Raw genomic sequence first — 23,750 nt, 5'->3', positions numbered from 1 at the left:
ATCACGTTTAGCACAACATTAGATTCACATTTATTGGCAAAAACATGTTTCAAAAGTCTTTCTTTTGACAGCAAATACTGTTTTCACAGAAGTATTAAAAACAATGTGTAAAGGGCATAAATATACATTCTGACGTCTGCTGACTGACGTCTAAAATCTTCACCATAATAAAAGCTGGACATTGATGAAGGCAATAAGAAGTCCTCAGCAACACTTTGACGACAACTGGAAACACATGTCACTGTAACTGTGCAGCATTTAGTCTCCCTGGGTGATTACATAGACAACACTGTTTCAGTAAGCTTTCTCTCTCTCACACAAACGCACTCGCATGTGTACAAGACAAACGACAGAAAACCTGCGTCGCAGGTAAACCGAAGCCCCCTGTTTTGGTGACCCCCGCATCATGTTGCGTTTAAACAATACGTGTCCATGTTCTCGGCTCCTCGGGGCGTTTGGACGCACACTTCTTGCCCTCTGGGATTCTGCTTCAGAGGTGACCTATTTCTCCTGATTGTCAGCAGAAGGCAGTTCCATCAGCTCGCTTTGTGCCGAGGCACTGAACTGTGCCTGGGACCCTGGGACAGGCCAATTGGACTTGTGTAATGAAGCTCATCACACACATGCATGCACACACACACACACACACACACACACACACCGTTGCTGTCGCCGAGTCCAGGGCAGCAGAATTCATAACCGCCATTTATTACCTTCTCCTTTATCAAAGAAATGTGATTCCTCGCCGCGTTTCTGATGCACCACAACCGCCATTACGGTCCCATTATTACGAGGTGACAGAGACGGAGCCGAGGGGTGTTGATGGATGTTGGTGCAGGGCCGGCTGTCATTACTCCATCTATTGAGCGGGGAGTGCGAGACGCTTCCCACAAAATGGCCGCGGAGTACCAACATGGCTCCGGCTGCGAGGAGTAAATGATTGGCGTCTGACGATCGGCGCAAAAATGTCCGACACATTCATTTGCTGCTTGCGTGTGTTTGGAACACTTTGAGTATCGCAACCTAATCAAAACAGTTCCACTGCAGTGATTTCAGCACCTCTTCGCAGCAGAGTATGAAGGAATGAATATTGTACTGTTGAGGATGTATCGGGGAACAACTCAGCATCAAAACATCTGTACAAGAACACTGCAAATATCCACACTGAGTGTGGTTGACTTCACACTACATACTGTTACACTGAGTGCAGCAACTCCACATTATCCTAAAATCTCTCTACAGCCTACAGAATACTCATCACATACAGAAGCAACAATGGCATTACATTCATATAAATAACAACAATAATTCCAGTTTACCCCATTCAGCCCTTTTGGCTCCATTCATGTGTTTAAAAATGAGAACTGAAGACCAGCTTCACTGAGTCCTTAACAACTCCCTTTGGAGGTGCAGTAGCTGTCCTTGAGGTTGTGACACCAAATCCCTTGGTATCAAAAAAAAAAGATAATAAAAGTCTCTTTGAGCACTGTTCTGTACACATCAGGGGTCCTTGGAAGTCCATGGATCATTTTTTTTTTTTTATAAGGCCCAGGAGATTGCAGGGTTTCACAGATAAGAACATATCTGTTCATCTCTTCGAATGGCACAGGTTCCTAGGTTTTTGTTTACTTTTTCGAAGTCAAAATGAGCTGGAAAACAGTTAGCGGAGAGCTAAGAAGCAGATGAGAAGTATCAGTCAGTGTATTCACTAATTGACCTGTTGGTAACTGAAGTGCCGCTCTGTCTCCAGGTTGGCTGAAGTGGTGAGTTTTACATTATTTTCTCGTGTTGCTGTTTTGTAATTAGCAATAATTTAAAAAGCATTACGTTATATATCTAGAGTTAATCCAAATGGTTGCCACTGTGTGTATATATATATATATATATATGCAGTCAAGTGAGTAAACGAGGAGCTTGGTTTCCGATAGCGGGATTAGAGAAACCTTATTTCCTCAGGTAAATATCCTCTGGAGAAAGCACATTTCTCTGCCATGTAGGTCTCCTAAACAGCAACTAACTGCAGTTCCCAAGGTCAAGAATTAATCTCATAAATGTCTTGTAAAGAAAACACAAGAGGCACAACAGGGTCAGACACCAATCCAACCAATACTCTGCTCGTAAAGCTCCTGTATCATAATCCAGCTTTTTGCAAAAAACCTCATGAATCAAAACTATGATTTGAAAACACATTGTCTGGCCTGAGAAGGGGGCGGGGCCTTTGCTCTCTGTCGCCAGAGGTGCTCTGCGTCCCCATCTGCTCGCTCGTGGTTGGAGATGACTGCTTGAGAGAAAAGACGATGAACCGAACTGCCCAGCCCTCTCTCTTCTCTTTTTCCATGCAGCAGGTTCTCTGTCGGAAGTAATGAGTCAAATCAGCGGCTTTGTGCTCGCAGCGTCGCAGCCCCACGGTAACACAGGCGAGGAATGAACGGGAGAAGGGAGAAAAAGGAGGGGGAAATGGAGTGAGAGAGGGAGAAATGTAGAAGGAAAGAGACAGAGGGCAAAGTGTGTTCATCTGATCATAGACAGTTCTTAGGCTCTGCTCCTGGCAGATTCTCCTTCTATCTGTTTCTGCTTCTTCCATCTGACCATCTGTCTCCTTCTCCCTTGCTGCTCCAAGGATGAAAAGGACAAGAAGAGAGGGAGGGCTGCGTGGATTTGATCTTTCTTTTTGAGGCTCTGCCTTTGTCCTTCTTCGGCAACCTGTTCCCCGATCTGTTCGTCCGTCCTTCACAGCTGTCTGCTGGCGTTGGGTTTCATCTTGATGACCCACTCTCCTCCAGAGTTGCTGTTGTACAAATCCAGAAGGTGTGTGTCGGGATCCAGGCAGTGCTCACCTGGAAAAACACACACAAATATTACTAAACGCCTGTGTTGTTGAAATGCAACAATAATCACAAGGGGTTGATTTCACATATTATTGCAACTGCAAATGATTATTTTTCTTATTGATTAATCTGACGATTACAGTCTCCATTGGTCACATTTTTTAAGATGTCCCTCCCATTTCGTAGAATTCAAATTGATGTCTTGAAATGTGTTATTTACTTTGATACGGACACCAAAAATTTGGGATTACTGGGAAATATTTCTTTTTTTTTTTTTTAGCTTGAGCGTCACTTCAGGATTTGTGTTTGTAGCAAAACAGTGATAATAGTTCAATAATCTCCGGTATTAATGTACGGATTAAAAAGTTCTACAAAAGCTGAACTGACTGAACAAGTGTCAGCTTTCCTGTGAGCGTGCAGACATGTGTGTAATGAGCATTTGTCTGCTCTGATAACCGCAGATGCACCACTAAAATCTCTTTTGGTCTTTGCACAGTTCATTACGTAAGACCTCGCTACTCTCATCAGCTCAATGAGCAGAAGGACATGCAAATGTCAGCGCCGCTCCGTCGAGAGAAAACGCAGAAGCCACTTCCAACTTACCGATATTCCCTCCAACCTCGTACAGGGCGCAGTCAGGATACGCCACGGAGCCGTTTCTGTTGAGAGAAAACACAGATGTAGCATCCTTTTTCTGATAAAGGTGGACACATAAATATGTTTCTCTGAAAGAACTAATATATATAATAAAGGAAGACTTCATCAGGTGACAGAAGTGACACCATTGCTACTGTGAGAGAGAGAAAAAAGCTTAAACTGAACTGCTATGTGCATTACGTAACACAATTGAAGTTAAGAGTTGTCTTTCGCTTGTGGTCAGCTAAAGTCTGCGCGGTATCGTACCTTCGCACTTTGCCCTTTCCGTTGTCTGGGCTGCGGAGCGACTGGCGCTGGAACTGGGTGAGCAGGTCTGAGGCTCGGGAGTTGATGTTGAGCTGGAACTCCATGGTGCTGCTCACCAGATCCCCGATCTGGATCTTCACTGTGCGGCACGGCTGCAGCGCAAAATACATCACCGTATGAACTCTGGATACTAAAACAATGACGTTTTCCACACCAAACATCTTGTGACATTTGAATGACGGCACGATGAGAGTATGCAGCTTCAACAGTGATACAGGTTTCCCTAAGAATTATCAGTATGTGAGGAGCTTTTCACCACAAGAATTAAGATGTGTTGTCGCCATTTATTGCTGTAACAAAACTCTTTTGGACATCGCTGTTGTCTGGAGGTACTGTCTGCAGAGTGTATGAAGAAGAGAAGCTCACCTCTGAGGTGTTCTTGTCAGGTTTTTCGCGGCTGTCTGTGTGGATCTTCCTCAGCAGGTTCTTGATGCGGCGATCGTAGAACTGGTAACGCCGGTTGCTGTTCTCATTGAGCTTCCGCACCTGGCTCATGAGGAAATTGGGGATCTGAAGAGCGAAAGGGGACGTGGCGCAACATTCGTGACGGACGTATTTTCATGCCAAAGAAATATTTACACAATTGCAACTTCCTCAATTTTTCTTCGCCATAAAAAGCAAAGAAGGGGAATTCAAGTTTTGTTATGAAATGTTTAAAGAAGATGTTTTCAAAAAATATATATATTAGCACATGTAGAAAACAAACAATACCCTCAAAATAATATCGCTCTTATATCTAATGTTTCTGCATTGAAACCAACAATCCTCTCCTCATGAGGATGAACATTTGGGCTGTCTTACCGTCCAGAGCAGGTCCTGGTAGCGGATGAGGAGCCTCATGACGTCAGCTGCCTTCTCCGCGTGTCCTTTCTCCGCCCCTTCGGTCAGCCGGCTGGGGACGGCCTTATGGAGGAAGAGGTTGGGAGCCATGATGGTCGCTACGGCCCACAGGTTCATCCTGTTCCTCTTCTCCCGAGAAACCACCTTACTGAGGAACTCCAGGAGGGCCTGGGGAACACACAGATGGAGACACACGCATATGGTAACTCAAAGATGATCTGTTATCGTGATTATATACGTCGGGGTTGAGCGGTCCAGTTGACAGACGCTCTCTTTCAACTGAACACAGTGTAACTGTTGAGAGGCCACGTCCACGGGTTGTACACTGACGCACAAAATGGAGAAAAGTGAATTATCACAGTGGCTGAATCATCCGCAACACCTCGGCGGAGAAGTATGTTAATGCGCGGTAAGTTTCAGCTGCCTCCACTGGAGTCAAAGTAATTAGTTCAGGTGGGTTTCATGCCACTGGATGCTATAAGCGGAGCGGACTGCACACTTGTGTCGGTGAAAGTGAGTCATGGTTAATGCAAGACGTTACATAACAGAGCAGAGTGTTTAAAATGTGGATTAGTGGCAGAACAATATAGTAACGCACTGTGAGTCAGCGCTTCGGTATGTCGAGTTACATGAGCGTGGAAATTGGGACGGATTTCTGACAACCTTAAATAAGAGCGTGTAGGGTGTGAAGAGTGTTGAGTAAAGATTCGGAGACATCTATGTGTTCTGTGTTTTAAACCCTTGAAGATGAAAGACATTTTCGAACATGACTTTCATTTTGGAAGCTAGTTTACAACCTCTATTGCGCCTGGAGGTCATGTCTGTGTGTGTGTGTGTGTTTGTGTCTGTGTGTGTGTGTTCCTTCAGTGACTACCTTCAGTGTGTTCCTGTTCGGCTCAGGCAGCAGCAGGATGAGCAGGTTCAAGATGTGAAGTTTCTGCCTCAGTTCTGTGATGTCTGTAGGAAGAGGAAACAAAAGTAAGACAAGTCTAACACACACACACACACACCAACACACACTCTCTCTCACACACACACAGACACTCATCTTCTTCATTTCCTCTGCGTTTGGCTGAGAGTAATAGGATGCTTAAAGATTAATGACATTGTGACAGGTGGCCATTAGCTTTGTTAGCTTATGTCTCTGTGGTCACACGTCGTTTATCACTTTGTACTGATTCTCTTCGCAGACTAAACATCAGTGAGTCATCAATCAGATCATATTAATAATATCAGTCCACTCTTTTATTAAGGTGAAACTAATGTGGAACCAGCAGATCTTTTACAGCTGCTCTTGGAAGGCTATCAACTTGTTCATCTTAATGCTGCGTTCTCAGCTGGAGCAGAAAAGGTAAGCAGTCACGGAGAAGAGACTCCGGTGATTATAATGTGAACCCTGCTGAGCTGTCTGGAAAAGTGGGCAGCAGAGTGTCACGTAGCAGGTAATGGAAGTCACGTCGAGGAAGGGAAGGGGAATTGTTGTGTACGTCTGATTTATACAGCAACTACACAACTTGCCAGATAAGAAAACACACAATAAAATCACTTCAAACATGTCCCCCTTGTGCTTCCTGATGTACTCTATGATCACAGCGCTGCTCGTTATGTAACTACAGAGTACGCTGCGATGTGTCCTGAAACTGAGAGATTTAAGGAGATCTAATATGTTGCACACTGACCTCTAACGGCGCTGAAGGTGTTGAGGTACTCGGCGGTGAGCAGAGGAGCGGGCAGTTCCCTGATGAACTTCTTAAGAAGCGCCGCGGCGTCGTTGGGACTCACCTCGTCCCAGACGACCTGCCCTGAGTAGAAGTTGGTCTCCAGGTTCTGCTGCAGCAGCTGCAGGTTGAACACAATGACCACAAAAGGAACTACTGAGTCCAGCTCTCAGACATTCAATTTATCTAATTATTTGAACACTTTTGAAATATTTTATTACAGTCTAAAGCTTTTTTTTTGGACACAGAAACCATTTATTGTGTGAATGACTGAAGAATAATGGCTTTCGTGAGTCTACACGGCATTTCGAAAGTTTCCAGTGTTCGTAAGTGTTACATTTTCAGTGACAGTTATTTTGAATGACGCAAATGTGGAGAACTGTTTGTCACTCATAGAGATGACGTGTCTCTGGAGCAGCTACAGCTGAGATCATAATTATTCAACTCTTCATGACGTTGGATGTTAACTATTTACCTGTCACTGTTTTTCAGACTCTATTTGTGTCATATCAGAGTAAGCTCTATTATCTTGTTGGTCTACATGTCCATTGTACAGTCTGTTGCTAATACAGCCCATAGCTTTCATATGGTACCATAGCATTTTGGGCTTTGAGTTAAGTCCATACACCTGAAGTTTTGTGTCTTTTGTTCACGGGACAACATGGCCCTATTTACAAATACTTTTATATTTGGATTTTGAAAAATTTAATTTGGGAACAAGAAAAACTATCATAATGGTATAATATGTTGTAAAGATGAAAAAGCAAGTGCCAAAATATGAAGTTTTTAAATGATCATTGCTGCCAAATTCCTTCTCTGTCAAAGGTACTGGATTGTTCTTTCTGGTAATCTGTCCTGACGCTAAATGGCGCCCTCTTGTGTCTGCTTTTAGTTGTATTGATTCACCCTCTACTGTGCATATGCTGAATTAAACACAGTATCAGAAGCTTGACCTGGCAACAGAAGCCCAAAAAAAAAAAAAATTGATTTTGTCTCATGGGATTTTCCTAAATGTCAACTATACTTAAACTCAGTGAAGCTGTTGGATTTTCTCCACTAGTGTCCAGGCACTTCTGACATTTAACAGTGTCAATATCTTGGCTGCCCTATAAGTCATGAATATTTTAATTTTTTTTTCATTTCATTGCTTCAAACATACAATTACAAAAAGGGCCGTGGTAATTAGGTGTGCAGTTAGTGTTTGTGTGACATACATAATGCGTATCTAAATACTGTACCTTGATTCTTGACTGAGATCCTGGAACCCGCAGGATGCCTTCTGAATCCACACCTTTCTTTTCCAAAAATGACAACAACTGCAAAGAGCAAGAGAGAGCGAGAGAGAGAGAGAGAGAGAGAGAGAGAGAGAGAGAGAGAGAGAGAGACATTAGCGAAGAGTCAGCCATCATGAGATAAGAATCTCTTGCACACCTCTGCTGGCGGCTCTCAGTAACTGCAGCTGCACACAGGGTGTGGTCAAAGCTTTTCACATGCAGAGGACACTGAGGTTGCTTTAAGTGCGTCTATTCAAAGACACGTTTTGCAGGTTCAAAAGCAAAAATGTGCTGAACACATGCTGTGCAAAATATGGTCAAGCAGATCTGATATCATATAGACATATTGGATTATCGGTTAAATTAACTCCAAAGGCCACGTATATAGATAGTATCTAAAATGGCTACGTTCAGAAAAAAAGCACGTGGGACTATTTTCATGACACATTTACTGATTTTGAAGGTCGTAAGAAGTGTTTGGGGTTCTTACCGCCTGCATGAAGAGAGGAGTAGTGGTGCTGGGTTTGATTTTCTGATCGTTCTCCAGCAGCGTGGCCAGCGGCACGCCGTACAGCGGGCTCTCTGTGACAGACACAACGTTTCATTCAGCTGTCAGCTGAAGTTGCACACGGGAGACATTTTCCTGTGTGTGTTTTCTTGTGTGTGTACCGACGTCCATAGTGCCACGTCATAGCTCATGTAATGCTGTGTAAATAGGCGTGTCCACACACAGTAACTGCAGTGTGTCATACTAAAGCTAACCAAAGATATGTTCGGTTTAGCTATGGATGATTAATGTATTCCTGAATAATCTGTCACCAAAGTTAAGATTCAGTGTTGTTATATGGACAAAACACTTTTATCAAAGAGGCAGATTTAATTCCAGGCTGCAGGGGAAAAGGAGGAAATCTCTGCAGATGTTATAAAGGAAGCTTTCCTTGTGTATGTGTTTGCAAAGTGCCCTCTTCGTGTGTCTGTGCTGCCGTACCTGGGATTTTCCTCTTGCCGGTTTTGTGCCTTTTGACCTCCAGCTCTAAGAGGTCGCACAGCGCCGTCATGTCGATGAGAGCCAACTGACGCACCTTCTTCATGTCAGAGTGGGAGAGATCCTGAATACAGGTCACTCCGAGACGGCACTTGGGGCAGATCACCCGCTGAGAAGGTGAAGGCCGTGAAAAGTGAGGAGAGGGAGATTAGAGTTGAAGGATGGGAAGTGGAGGTGAAGAGGCAAAGCAAGACAAAGGAAGAGAGAATGGGATAAAGAAGAAAATGGCGACAGTGTCAAAAAGTTTACATAACACTGTCCATAATACATTATACTTTTGTAATAGAATATGCATCAGCCATTCCCTTGATTAATACTCTAAGCAGTGTAGCAACAGTAACCATGCATGTTTAATTAACACCTTTAAAAATACAAAATTCTTCCCTTTTGCCGAGGACACTTATTCCTGAAATAGAAGAATGAATCTGCTGCACTCAGTGACACAACAACTATTCTTTTGTAGGGAGCTAATTCCCTCATTCCTGTATTTTGCTTAACCCTGCCATCTAACCAACAGCAGGGCCGCAGGACCGATTAGAATTAGCTAACAATAACATTTGTGTGTGTGTCTGAACAGGTTTACGTAAAACTGACGCAAAGCCCCAAAAACAGAGACTTACATTCTTACAAATTTGGTTAGAATATCCAACTCTATCCAAAAGTCTTAAATTACTGAGATACATTTTTTCTCCATAACCAAACATGTATATTCCCTCCAGGTACACAAGCCAAACTGTTTTTATTATTTATGTGTGTACCTTGCCCTGCCATCATGTGATTATTATTATGTCCTGTTTTCTGTAAATAGATGTTCGATGTACTTTCACACAGAATTACTTTAGGAAGTACACACTGTGAAACCCATATTAGTATTTCTCTCTTATGCCCTATTTGGAAATTGTCTTCCCATTTCATAACATTAAGTTCCCCGTTCGAAACAACAATTTCAACAGTTTTCCTGAAGGGCAGCATGAGCAAGAAGGTCATTGGAAGGAGAGACGGATGTGTTGGTGCTTACAGGCAGGGTGCCGTCCTCTTTTCTGCGTTGGCTGTTGTTCTGTGGAAGTTTGGCCTGTTTGAGGAAGATGACGGCCTGTTCGCAGTAAGCCACGTCGGTGATGAAGAACTCCTCTTTTGGAGCGCCTTTATGATGCTCTGGCGTCATAGCTGTAAATGGGGAAACACTCATTAACACACACACACACACGACAACCTAGTTCACTTGAGGAAGTCAAGTGTGAGGGAAATCATCAAACTCAAATTTGAATGCAGGAACAAGAGAAAGAAAAACATCCATTGATATGAGGAAATGTACCCACATGCTATTCTTATCTTGTATCTCCCAAAAACATAGCTACATCTGGCAGAATGTTTTGAGGATCAATACTCTACGTTAAAACAAATAAAGATGTCCCCATCTACTGTGACATCCATTCAAATAGTTCTTGGTTTGACGTCAACCTGATGCGTGTTTCCACTGTTAAAGCGTCAACAACTGCATTACTTTGTCAGGACTGTTTCGCTTTTTATTTTTTTCCACAGTACAAAAACCTAAATACTATTCATAACTTTGCCAGTGAGCTCATCAGCGTGGGTACAGGGACGTTCTTCAGCAGCTGCATGTTGACATGGGGAGTTATCCGGGGATTAATCTGAACCAATTAGAACGATAAATTTCAACCAGTGTGAGAGATCGTCATGTGTGCTGTGGGAAAATGTCCAATTTCACGTAATAATCATTTTCAACAAGTAATTTTCCATTGTTGAATTGTCTGAGCCTGCAAAATAGTGTCTGGCCAGGTAATTAAATAGTCTTCCATGCCAGTAGGTAGCACAATTATTACCTACCATATATGCTGTATTACGCAATGATGGGACATTTTGTAACTTTTTTGGGTTGTTGGATTTATTTGTTGTAAAAAATGTGCCGCGGCTCAAAAAAGGCTGAAAATCACTGAATTAGAAGAGATGACGGGCCTGTGGCCTGATACCAACAGACAATCCCTCATCAGGACCTCACAAATCTGCTGCTCACCAGACTTCTTATTCTTCATATGTGTCTTTCTAAAGACACGTGATGAAATACATTCGTAGTTGAACCCTTGCTGGTTTTATTTTTGGCTTACAGTAATAGTACTCCTGTATTCAGCGCTTACCTGAAAGGGGTGTTTTGCCAACTGACGCCATGCTGGTTTGGGCAGAGTCTTCGCTACGCTGGGACTCAGGAAGAAGGGTCTGGGGAAAGAGAGCATTTATTACACGTCACAAACGCATGTCAATGTTTAAATTTGATACAGCCCTGTCTAACAAATCACACATTTTCCTCAAAGGGCTTTAACATACTCTGCCTTAGTCCCTTGATTTGAGAAAGGAAAAATTATTCCTCAACAACTGAAATAAATCTCAGCAAGAGCAACTGTGCGTCTGAGAATCTCGCGGGACGGACAGACGTGCTATAGATGTCCTGTGTGCCCAATTACAACACTTTCTCTAAGGAACAACTGTTGTTAAAAATATCAGTCCCTTAATATTGTGTCCGCTGGGAATAGTCGTCGTGTTTTACGGTGTCCACTGAGCAGATGGAGATGGATATGAAGAGTGTTTCCTTTGATAAAGGGCTGATACGGATCAGAGGAACAGTGTATCTAGTCCCCTCTCGGGGCTGCTCAGGCAGACAGGCAGGACAAAGCATGGCCTTTACATGTGATTTGCCTTCTTTGTGACAGTCACCAGGGAAATGGATATTTTATATATCTCTGCATGCAGCTTTGACAGCACAACAATAAGCCTGAGGCCGGTAAACAAATGACATAGGTTGTCACAAGTCACTCTCAAATTCTACACTTATTCCAGCTATTTTTATGTTATTTGAAAGACGGAGAGCGAGCTTCCTCTTGCTTTTCCTCCTCCGCCAGGCTGTCAGAGGTCGTGGGGAGTTCTGAAGCACTTTTTTCAATGTTTTTTCTCGTGGAGCGTGTCAGAGGTTCTTCAAAGTCCTGACCTGAGTGATGGGGGAGTGAAAGATGTCGCGAACGTCTCGCGGCGCCGGTTTGTTCCTCTTGCGGAGGGACAGCGTGTAGGAGTCCAGTCGCCGCTGGACGGCCTCGGCCTGGGTCCGGGTCAGAGTGGACAGCAGTACCGCTCTGTCTACATCCTCGCTGTCCTCGCTGATGAGGGTCGATAAGCCGGCATCGGCCAACCACTGCTCCTCCTGTTCGCCTTCTGAGACACAAACAGGCAACAGACAGTGAAAGATCCAGACGGGCAACGTTACACAGAGGCGACAGCAACAACATGCAGATGTAATGCAATTTGAACTGCACAATTATACGACAATCAACCATAATTTTGATGTAATTTATAAAGTCAGTCTGTAGTGACTACAACATCTATAGCACGGTCCAATCAAAAGCAAGGGACGGTGTAAACAGGAAGTCACTGCAGCCCCACAAGCTGTAACATAAACAATATAGTCAACATACTTGTCGGTCTTCAACAAAAAGAAGTGCAAACATGTGTGTTTCAGACTAATTAGTACAACATTGGTGATGTTATTAAGTAATGAGCAAAATGTAGCATAAAGTTTTGTTATTTGAGGCATGTTGTGTTATTTTTGTCAACTGTAATTAGAAAATCTTTATCGGTATTGTCAAGCCCATTCAATCTTCTGTCTTTACCTCTTCACTCTAAATGGGTTGTACATTTGTAAGCTAACGATAGCTTTGTCTGTCAATTCAGGTAGATGCACTAAACTTACACTTGGCACTAATGAGTGTAAATGTTTAGCAACAACTAATCTCTCTTTAGTGGTTTGTATAGTCTGAACTCATGAAGAGCTGGTGCACCCGGATCGTAGACACTAAAGACATGTAGGTAGGAAGATATTTAAGATCCATAAAGAAGAACCAAACCATTTCTACTCTCTCAAAATAATAATGGGGCGTAAATTCACTTCCACAACAAAATCCAGACTTCAGAAGGTTTCCTCATGAGCGAAAAAGTAATTACGAAAAGTGTTTCTGTTTACAGACCATAATTAGAATCTATTGAAAGAGTAGAATCAACACAAAAAGAACTGCCGAACACAATAAAAAGGGCATTCCCATTATGAATTGCTTTGAGGCTTTTTGCAGATAAAACACACCCCGCCACAAAGTGTTTGATAGTGTTGTCATGGTGATGAGCGCTTCTTTGCTGCATGAGTGACACCTCATCTGCTGCCATGTATGCATCATTTCATGGAGTATCTCCGTATCCGCCGTGTTAAACACTGATGGTTTCATGATTCCACCACGAGTCAGAACCACGATGACCTCTATTTCTCAGCTCTTTCCGTCCCGTTCCTAATCCCTCAGCACAGGAGAAGTCATGCAGTATTTACCCTCCGATTGTCTGGAGTCTCTCCTGGTGCAGTCCAGGTCTGTGTAGCCACTCCCCTGCTGAATGGTCTCCACCTCGCTCCAAAATGAATCCAGGCAGAGTTTGTCGGGGTGCTGCTCCTGATCCTGGGAGGATGACGGGTGTGTGCCGTGTGAGTGCTCGGCGGCTGCCTGGTCCTGCGGGCTGGCCCAGGGCTCCACGCTCATCTCGGTGGGGCTGGGATTTCTGGTACAGACATACACACACGTAAAGAAATCGCACGCATGCATGCAAACCGGCGAGCAGAAACACAAAGACGCATACAAACACAAGGAGGAATGAAGATTGAAGCGATGCGGGGAGGGTAAATCAGCCGGGGAGAGCCCAGAGAGATGGAGAGACAAAAGGAGCGGGGTGGAGGGAGGGCCGGCGTGAGGAGCGAGATGGCGAGAGCGGACACAAAGGGGGGGTCTCTATTGTTCCGGCGAAATGTGTCCTGGAGGCATAGTACCCTGTACATCCACTAGATGTCACTGTAACAATGTGAGATCGGGTTTCCTACGGGTCACACCCCTTCATCTAACAGACACATGACTGCAAACCCACAAGAACGGAAGGTTAAGAAATCAAAAACAATGAACAATGACATTGTTTGTTGTTTTTTTTTAATCAGATTGTTTTCTGAAGACTTGCAAAAAAAAAAATGCAGCCAGCGTTTTTGGTGAATGACTCAACAAGAGACGGTGCAACTGTTCCCTTACAACAAAGGGACACACATTAAATGCAGACACAGTTGCGCCCTCAGGCACTAAAACATGACATGGTGATCACAGACACAGGAAGTGGTCAGCTGAGTCACTCCATCGGTGTGCGGTTCAGTCACATTCCTCTCGTCAGCAATTCTCAAGCAACATACCAAACCATAGTCTTTCATTTCGGGGGAATGTCAGATGGCTTGTCGTGCCAAGGAAAGACAATGAAATCATAGTTGTCTGATGTATCAGAGCCAAAGATACCTGTCATACTCTGAATTGTGAGGGTATGATTGACAAGTTTCGGATGAATGCAACAACCAACAACACAAAAGTTGAAGTCAGATCAGATTTGTTCCAGATCAATGCTTTTGGAATGCTAATCCAGTTTCGAGGTTTAAGTAATCAACCTCATCCAATAACTTGAGTTTAGATATGGCAGTTAGAATGGGGAGAGAACATGTGGCATTGATGCAATATAGACATAATAAAGTAAAGTACAATTATTTCCATACATCTAGCTCACTACATCACTCACACACACACAGCCGTCCAAAGCCAAAACATGTGCTCACAACCTGCTACTCTTATGGATAACACACATCAAGCCTGAGAGATCAGAGGTCTGCAGACAGCTGACTCACAGCGGTGCACTCTGGATCCACTTCAACTACACAGAATGCAACAGAAATGAAAGTAAATGTAAAATGATGTATTAATTTGATGTGACAACGACTCAAACTTTCTCAAGAGAAACTTTTTTCTGTCCCGGAAAATGAAAATGTGTCTGTTTTAAATGACAAAAATAGGCACCATCTAAAAAGGTGCAAACACAGACTCTACAGCATGATCTACATGTAGCCTAACTGCAGTGGCTCTTAAGTTCGCTGGTTATTTGGGGTCCTACCACACAAGTGTGCCATCTGCACAACTTCCCTTCAAGCACAGACAACATTCAAACTTTCAACAAAACATGTCTGACTTCGATCCTGCTGACCCAGCTCCGGCTCTGGCTCCCTCTCAGCACACATACCTGGCTTTTTTCTTTTGGGAGGATGGCTTCACACGCTTGCTCCTCGCTGGGCTTATAGGACGAAGCCTGAAACGGTTCAACCTGGTGCTTGGAAATTGCATGGTGGATCCGAGCCTGCCCACCAATTCCTCCTCTCTGACTCTCATAGCCACAATGCTAAAAGAATCCAGGGATTGCAATCCAGCACAAAAACCTCGCTTCATCCAGTCCTGTTGGTTCGACACCATGTGAGAGTTGTGTAAATCTGTTCGCTGCTCCAGTTTCTCTGTGTGCTGACAAGGAAATATTGTTGTTCACTGAGGCTTGTGGCGGAGTAGCTGGAACTGGAATGCATAGAGGGAGTGACGACTCCTTGTACTTCAACACATCATTCACACCTGTCCCCTCCCTGGCCACCCTGAGGGGAGACGCCCTGCCTAACGGCCATCACATCTGATTAAAACCAGTCTTTGACACTTTTAAAAACTATAGTCAAAAAGACGTGAGCTGTAAGATAACACTTGTGTCAGCCCAGGTCTAATATACGTAAACAATGAATGGTTTAGCCACAAGGGTAAATGCCGACTGCACTCATGTATACCTCAGGCACTTTATTGGCCTTTTAGGGAAAGCTATACACAACTTAACTTGCCCTAATTAATCAAGGGTTCTTTGAGGGAAAAACAAAGGCCCATTTTCACCTATTTGCTTTGCCGTGACTGTAAGAATTAAGTTAATCAAACAGATCAAAGGGTAAAGATGTTTTTTCTTCTTTTGGAAACTCTGTGGTTGAGCAGGTTATCTCATATCAATCGCATACTTATGCTGTGACAGCTCATGACGTGGTGTGCTGAATCAAATAATGCCTTATATGTCGAAGAAAGCAACTTATTGTAACACACACACAGCTTACATGTCAAACCTCATACCTGAGCGCTTGACTATACAGTTTACATAAGCTCTGGTGGCTGAGTGTGGATGTGATGTATGTGTAGCAAGAGGCAGAGAAAGTGCCTCAAGTTCCTCAGGTGCAACAGGTCGGTCAACATTGTTTGAGAGCGGCACTGCAAACCCCTCACACCTTTCCCCAAATCACTGACTCAACATCACTTTTTCATTCTCTCTTGTAGAGCGGATGACAGCCTATATATCAACTGAAGTTGTCAACAGACAGAACCAGATGCCTGGTGAGATGAGGAGAAAAGTGAGAAAACCAGTTACTTCAGTCCCGCCACAGTTTGTCATATGACTTGCTTTCTATCTAAAAATGTATCTGGGATAAATGTTTTTAATTTAGCCAGTATAGAGAAATAGCCTTGGGCCAGATTCATAACTGAAGTATGCCAACCCTCTATGGAATACACTCAGAGGACAGACTATGAAGAGGAGAAGTTGTTTTGCCTCAAAAACCAAGAGCAAAGGCCCCACTGTATTATTTTTAAACCTGCTGATAATATTCTTCACCATGCCAACAATTTATAAAGCTCAGCTGCGAAACAAGTCACACGCTGCTTTTCAAAAAGATAATTAAAAACAGGGGCTACTGGATATGTCAGTTGTGTTGGGATTGTTTCTTGTTGGATGGGACCCAAACCAACACAGGGAATGAACAGGAAGCCATCCACTCTGAGAGAAGAATGAACAAAATGTTAAACTGTTGTGTTAAGTTCAAACTCAGCGCTGTGGGAGACAACACACAGTAACCCCATCAAGGAAAACGCTAATCCACTCGCAAAAGCTGCTGGCGTTGAAAGCAACACTGTTTTTTAATCCTCGTCGCTGAATTCCATGGCTCGCCTCTTAGCGTGGAGAGAATGCAACAGTTTCCTCACACAGCCTTGAGAATATGGGTCTGCCACAGCAGACAGGATCTGTCCATTGACACAGAAAATCATAAACACAGAAAGAGATCTAAAGTCTCCAAACTCCCAAAACATGGAGACTAACAATTCTAACCAGGCTGTTGAACGAACTTCCCGGTAAAAATAAGTCAAACTAAAGTAGGAAGTCAAAAGAAAAACTTTTTTTAACAACCTTGCTTAGCACCCATACCCTGTTTCGCCTAAAAGTAGTGGAGTAGCTTAATCCATGCATGAGCTTCAAGTCCCAGCACCCCCGAGTCCACGGAGGCCTGATCCTACCTGGCCTTGGCCCACGCGATGGCTCTGCCCGAGAGAAGCAGCAGGGCTGCAGAGCCGCTTCTCCCCCACGGCATCCTGCTGTTGTACCCCCAAACTGCTGCAAGCCGAAGGAAACAGCAGCTGCCTGCCCCTGGCAAGCTATTTCCTTGTAATCTCCTCAGTGCACAAAACACTTTAGAACAAGGACAGTCTCACTGCGCTGGTGGGCACGTCACTACATCGCATCCTGGGGCAGGAAAGGAGGTCTGCGTGAAGGGTGGAGGGGGGCGAAGGAGAGGAGCTGAGGGGTTGAATAGCTGACTGGGGCTGGGACACCGACAGAGGGAAGACCTTGTCTGAATGGCTGGAGCTGAATGGATTGGCCATGAGGACACAACAGCTGCATGCCTGACTGACTGGCCGGCTGGCTGGCTGGACGGCTTGACAAAACTGTTTGGATAAAGTTATGCCGGGGCTCAGAAAAGTGGGAATTCCTTCCACGTCCTTTGAGCTAGTGGCGGCCTTCTCATTATACGTTTACTGATTTACTCCAACACAGGAATCTGCTTGAACGCTGTCATTTTGTCTTTACGGTTGTCATCAGAGTCAATGATCCAAGGCTGAATATCAATGAACAGCAGGAAGGTGTCAGCTCGTCCACAGACACATTTAAAGGCAGACTCGAAATACCAGTGGCTCTTTGGATCAGGCCTCAATGAGGGAGGACACACTGTAGAGTAGGGCGGGGACAGACAACACACCTGTAAATCCTTTGTTTCATATTTGTGCCATAACATGGTTGGTTACAGTTCAAAGCCAAAACTTAAGTTGGACTTAATTCGGACGAAATGTTAAAGTTGAGTCATTGTACTGTGCTTTACGGGACTAAACAGCCAAAAGATCTCGCAAGTGTGGCATATGCTAATTTAACTCCATGCCTAAATGTTCTCTGCTGCCTGTTATAAAAAGAATTATAGTTATTATAAGAATAATTATACCTACTTAAAATTGCTCTTACAACATTACCAATGGAATGCATTGATGGAATTGTATGTATTTACTTTTTTTTTTAGTAACATATATATATATATATATATATATATATATATATATATATATATATATATATATATATATAGTTTATATGTTGCGTATCTTGCCTTTGAGCATGACATGTGGCAAACAAAGAAATTAGGCTTGCGTTGTCTTCCCTTTTCTTGGCAAACACAGTGGATGTGTGAAGATAAATAAGTTGGATTCGCCATTTGAAAAGGGCAATTTTACGCTCAAGATGACAGAGGCAGAAAAGGTCACCCGCTTCTGTGAACCTCTGCCGCTCCGGCCTGACCTCTGTCGTTCAGCTGCATTTCTATAGTGGTGGGATGCTGCACCAAAGGTTACGTGGTGCTGAACTGAGCTGAGACAGATGTTGGGTAATTATGACGTCATAATAGCCCTCAAAGTAAAATTCCAATGAGGTTTTATGAATTGGTCTTAATGAGACGGAGCCTTGAGAGTTAAGGATTGGACTTTGTACCACAGCAGAGTTGGTTAATCTTAAGATTAGAAATCTCGGCAGTGTTTCTAATATATGTGAGCAACTCATTGGTGTAAATCTGATAATGACATTGCAGACTGTGTACACACCAACTCCTTTCTTTTTTTATCACTTTCTGTAAATCTTTCTTTAAATCACTCGACATTGAGAATAGGTGCTCCCCTTACAGGCTCCGTTGTGTACAGTGTAGGAGACCTGGGAGGACCAGTATAGTCTGGCTAAGCTCTCTGCCAGTTGGTCCAGTCACTTCTGACACTCAGTGTGTCTCCAACCAGATCAACACAGATTAGTGAGACCACAGGGATTCCTCTTGGGTTTGCCTTCCTCGCCAGCTCGTTCTCTTCTCACAATATCTTATTCCTCACTCCTCCCAGAGACTTCCCTATAGTCTAAACCACTAAAGTTGGCTGTGTAGTATCCCCAATGCTGTGTCTCTCAGTCACTCTCTTCACTCTCACCTTGATTTAGTTCCAATAAAACCACCATATCTGCACTCCTGTAACTTCCCTCATGCCACATCCTTCCTTTATATGTTTATGTCCTTTCTCTTAAATCATCTCTGACTGTTGTTCTTGGTAAGTCAAGCCCTTTCTCACCATCACTGACAATCCTCCTTAGCTGACAGATACGCCTCGAGGAAAAGGAGGGTGGAGGACGTGATGGCACGTCACCTTGTGACCCTGGAGATGGCATGTGACAGCCAGCTCAGCCTCACGGCCTGCTGATCCACCTCTTGGCTAGTAGAGCCAGGGGAGGGGAGAGGAAGGGGAAGAAAGTGGAGCGGTGTAGAATACAGGAGAGGGAAAAATTACAAAAAGAGAAACAAGGGCGAATGTTGATGGAGGAGGATTATACAGGAAAGGAAGGAAGGAGGTGAAGAGTGATGGAACATGGAGCAAAACCACAATGTCACTATTACATTAGTGCTGTTAAACTGATGCTGAAACTTGAATTCATGGAGAAAAGAAAAATGTGTCCCCTGACTCACTGACACCAGATGGTTTGACTGACAAGCAAATGGCGACAGAGGCAGAAGATTGCAGCCTGTCACTCATAACACAAAACTCCCACACGTTAAAAAAAAAATGTGGCTGCCTGCCAGCATGCTGTAAACGCTCACTCGATTACGATGTCACGACTATTTAATGCAACGCCGTCCCACGCCGACGAACAAAAATGTATTTGAGAGAAAATCTGTGGTGAACAATATATAGACAAGGAGAAAAAGATGTGTATGGGATGAAACGAACAAGTCATTCGCTTGAGATATTTCTCTTGCATGTGCATACACACCCAGAGCGACATGAGTGTTTCTGCTCATCGGTATTTATTGCTGCGAAGTTTGGCACATAAATTCATCAGAGCGATGTAGCTGAACTTGTTCTGAGAGCACAGATGGGAAGTGAGTTGGAGAAAGCTTCAATTATCTGATCATTTCCATCATTCAAAATATGCCCCTGTGCAAAGGTGTAACCGTGCAAAAACATTTGGAAAGTGGAAAGTTTGTCATAAATTGTGTGAGAAAAATGATAAGATTAAAAAAGAATCAATAGTCACGCCAAGTGTCGAAAAATACACACATATTCAGCTTTTATATTCACAGGCCTGTTAAGTCTATAAAGATAATAACCACCTTCGATTCTTTGGCTCTCATATGCTCTTAAAGTATGATGTGATATATGACTTTAAACTCCTTGCTCCTGCTCGACGACATCAGCACCATATAATTCTATTACTTGAAATGCAAGTCATAAAGTGAGCATGTTCTCTAAAAATAACTTCTGACTTCAATTGATATGATCATAAACACCACGTTGAATGAACATGAACTGTAGCATGTAACCATATCTCTTCTTATGATCAGGTTAAACTGTCATCCTTGATCATATCTCCTGTTATCACATCGTTTACATAATTACATGTTTGTGTGTCCAGATTCTCTATTTTGGAAGCAGACTTCTTATTGCGTCAACCAAAACAAACGATGTGTCATACGTGACTCACAGCAGCTGCCACCTGAGCTGTGTGGGGCTTTAGCCACTAGCAATCAAAGCTGGAATACCTTCTCTTCTCTCGCCATATGGCGCAAAAGTGGATTACAAGAGCAGTAGTACTTTGCTCAATAGTACTTTGCACTATAGTACTTTGCACTGACTTTTACTATTTAAGCTTTCTTAAGGTGTTACAGTATTGGGGTAGCATGTTGTTTCTTATTCACCTCGAACAACCCTATTAGCCATGTGTTCTCTTCAATGTACACTACTGACAGTGAGCTGAAGAAAAATGGCAAATAAGGTAAAAATCCACAATACTATAATAATATTCCCATTACAAATTTATTTTTCTCACATACTAAACGTTGAGAATGACTTCAATCACTGGGTGCTTGGAATTACTCAGGACATCTCAGCAATATCCTTCACACCAAATAGTTGTCTTTTCAGGTGTTGTTTCTTTTGTTATGTCGATCTCTTTGTACTTTCTCTGACCAAATATGATCCATAGTGTGTTTGTCACAGTTAATCAATGTAAAATGTAAAAGCCTGAACATATAGCAGGCACTTTACGCATGCTATGGATGCCAGTCTGCAGCTAAAATACATATTTAGTAGCTTAACAGTAGCTAATAGCTCAGCTTATCATGTCAATACTGATGCAAACATATGTATTATCTTTGAAAATAAAATTAAGATGATTACTGAGCCCAAAAAAATCCTTTAATTCATGTGTTTAAAAGTCTATCTGAGCCTCATTGCTTACCAGACGATAAGTAACAAGAGCTGGTTGGATATCATTTTGGGTCACACTTATTTGATAACAAAAATGTATAAAAAGTGTATATGTTATGCGAAATGTTTTTCTACTCTTAAATATTTCAAAAGGCCACGATCTATCTGCATCTTGAGTGTGAAGGGCGGCTGGAAAAGAACCATCATGCACAATATTACACCAATAAACTGCAACGAAATCCACGGAAATACTTTTTAGGGCTCCACTTCTGAGCTGAACACGTGCAGGAGGAAACACATGCCCATAACAACAGGTCCTTAGCAACCAGAAACGCTTCCTGACCGGAGAACAGAAACACAAAGAGCCCAACGGCCAAACAAATAAAACCACACAAGTCCATTATTGGACCTCTGTTTCTACTATACACATCCTCCTGTTCAAGATAACACCCGCGTTCTTCACTGGAAAATGTACGTTATTTTTTAACAAATTGTGAAAGGTTAGCTAGCAGAGCACAAAGAGATCACTGCTGAGCTTGTAGACTTTACCTGGGGAGACGCCCTGGACACTTCCGGCGCGCGCAGGCTCGTCTGAGCGGGAAAGGAGGGTTTTTTCCCAATTATTTTCAAAAGTGACGAGTTTCGCTTGCAGACGGCAGACAGATGGCGGGAGAGAAGTGGAGCTCGTCCTGCCTTCGCAGACGGGATGAGGGGAGGCTGCACGCTCTCCTCCGCTAACCGTCCACGTTATCCTTCGCACCTTGCGGCTGACGTCATCACGCCGACCGCGACAACAGCAACAGTGTGCCCATATGACCACTTCTGGTTTCTATAACGTTTTCCTCTTTTTTTTTCTTCTTCTTCTTTTTTTTTTTTTTTAAATAGCTAATAAAAAGCTGCCACTTCAAATGAATTGTAAAGCATCATTGTTCATCACCGACTGCATCCTGTTCATGTGATCTTCCTGAAATAAAATAACTAATAAATAAGTAACTAAAAATAAATAAGAGGAAGAAGAATTTGGATTATGAGGATCCTCAACTAAAGTCTGCTTGCATGTTTTAAACCTGTCAACTGTCAGTCTTAGAGAGCGCTTGAATTTTTATCTTTTATGTTTTATCAATCCATTTAATTTTCTTCTTTCTACTTCTGTCCTGATGATTAGATGCACCGCTGTGTATGCCTTCTGCTTGATTTGTCTCTTATGTTGGACATATCTATACTTTTGAACTGTGTGTGTGTGATGAAAACGTTAATTTCCTTTGCTCTGTAAACATATTGCATTTTGCATTTGAGCTAAATGATAATAGATATTTAAAAAGCTGCTTCATCCAAACTGAGCTGACACTTATTTGCTCAACTGACTTACTTAATATTAACACCCAATAAGTTCTTCAATAGTTTATAATAGGTCATTTACAGAACTCATATGACACATGTCAAATGGTAATAATTACTTTTCACAGTAAAATCTTTCAAATAGTGAAATGTTGATCTTTTTACAAAGCGTTGCAAAATTGAAACCTATTCTTTGTGAATGGGACGGATATGAAAAGCTGTAAACGTAATAATAAACATATAGGCACTTTGCAATGACAGATCTAAGACATATATACTATTGCACTCATCAGAACAATAATCTGTCACTAATTTTATTGAACACCATGAATATATGAACCGAGCAATTCTGTAAAAACAATATGAGTCTCTTAAGATTATCAATCATAGAAAATATGTTCCGCTTCAATAATTTAAAGAGATTTGAAAGTATGATTTATTATTACTTCTCATAGTTCTATGGTAGTTTTGGTAATTTATATGTTAGTACTTTAAAATATATTATAATAAAGGATGTCTTTGTTCTGCATAAATGGACTCTTTGTTCAATAGATTTTATTGGCATCGTCCACTGAGCTTCAGCATGGACTTTCTTAAATAAAGTGAGGTTTTATATGGCCGCTGAACACTGTTGTATTTTGAAGTTGGATGTCTTTATAAAGGTTTTTTATGGCTGAGGCAGAAGACAGCGTTTATTATACTGCCTCTCCAACTGCAGGACTACAGGGTCACACAGGATATATTACCTTCTAACAGGGAGGTTGTGTATGTAAAGCAGTCTCTATTGAGGTATTTCCAACTATATCCCTGTGATGTAAAGCCATGCAGATAATGTCTATCTCAGGAAACTCAGAATATGTTTTACATCAACCGTTTACTCATTACCTTAGCTATCAAGTTTAAATACAAAGACCTAAATGTGAAGGTCTTTGTGAATGTGATAAATGTAAAGCAGGAATGAGAGCAGAAATGAGAACTTGTGCGTAGGCCCGAAGAAAGAAAATGTCACACATTTTAAATATGAATAGCACTTGAATCTGACAAGTCAATGAAAACTAAACTGATTGGCAAATGGTCGACTTACAGTAAGGTCATGCACCAGATGCAGCTAAAGGTCAGATCCTTTTCCGTAAGCACACTTTATGCTGATTTTCCGTCAGACTGCAAGGCTAATACATCTTCAAGCTCTCAATCAAGAATGGGTGGACTATGTA

The 23,750-nt window shown here is 42.6% G+C and overlaps 1 protein-coding gene across 2 annotated transcripts; it reads right to left on the bottom strand.

Annotated features, from left to right (window-relative positions):
* Positions 1-1,869: 1,869 nt before the first annotated feature.
* Positions 1,870-21,952, bottom strand: LOC137796795 (rho GTPase-activating protein 40). Of its 2 annotated transcripts, none has more exons than XM_068594921.1 (15): positions 21,748-21,952; positions 13,050-13,273; positions 11,670-11,890; positions 10,825-10,903; positions 9,687-9,835; positions 8,612-8,777; positions 8,114-8,205; positions 7,588-7,665; positions 6,311-6,470; positions 5,506-5,588; positions 4,593-4,799; positions 4,158-4,301; positions 3,732-3,883; positions 3,432-3,487; positions 1,870-2,837 (listed from the first exon to the last, which is right to left on the bottom strand). In XM_068594921.1, exons 2-15 carry the CDS (start codon positions 13,252-13,254, stop codon positions 2,731-2,733), a joined length of 1,899 nt encoding a protein of 632 aa, XP_068451022.1. In that variant the 5' UTR covers positions 13,255-13,273; positions 21,748-21,952; the 3' UTR covers positions 1,870-2,730. The 2 variants fall into 2 exon arrangements, with proteins under 2 accessions (XP_068451022.1, XP_068451023.1); XM_068594922.1 differs by lacking the exon at positions 21,748-21,952 and adding an exon at positions 14,813-14,973.
* Positions 21,953-23,750: the final 1,798 nt, after the last annotated feature.

The sequence above is a fragment of the Clinocottus analis genome, unplaced genomic scaffold, assembly GCF_023055335.1.
Source record: "Clinocottus analis isolate CAN_PGR_092001 unplaced genomic scaffold, fCliAna1.0.p SCAF_3, whole genome shotgun sequence".
Classification (NCBI taxonomy): domain Eukaryota; kingdom Metazoa; phylum Chordata; class Actinopteri; order Perciformes; family Cottidae; genus Clinocottus; species Clinocottus analis.
The sequence above is the reverse complement of the archived record's forward strand: the minus strand, read 5'-3'. Positions and strand labels throughout refer to the sequence as shown.

What these genes read in the sequence shown, in the direction of transcription:
- LOC137796795 (XM_068594922.1), bottom strand. Translation starts at nt 14,958, where the DNA reads ATGAGAGTCAGAGAGGAGGAATTGGTGGGCAGGCTCGGATCCACCATG. An exon ending in AGACTCCAGACAATCGGAGG is followed by an intron (nt 11,891 to 13,049) that starts GTAAATACTGCA and finishes TTTGTGTCTCAG; the next exon opens with AAGGCGAACAGGAGGAGCAG. An exon ending in CGGCAAGAGGAAAATCCCAG is followed by an intron (nt 8,206 to 8,611) that starts GTACGGCAGCAC and finishes TGTCTGTCACAG; the next exon opens with AGAGCCCGCTGTACGGCGTG.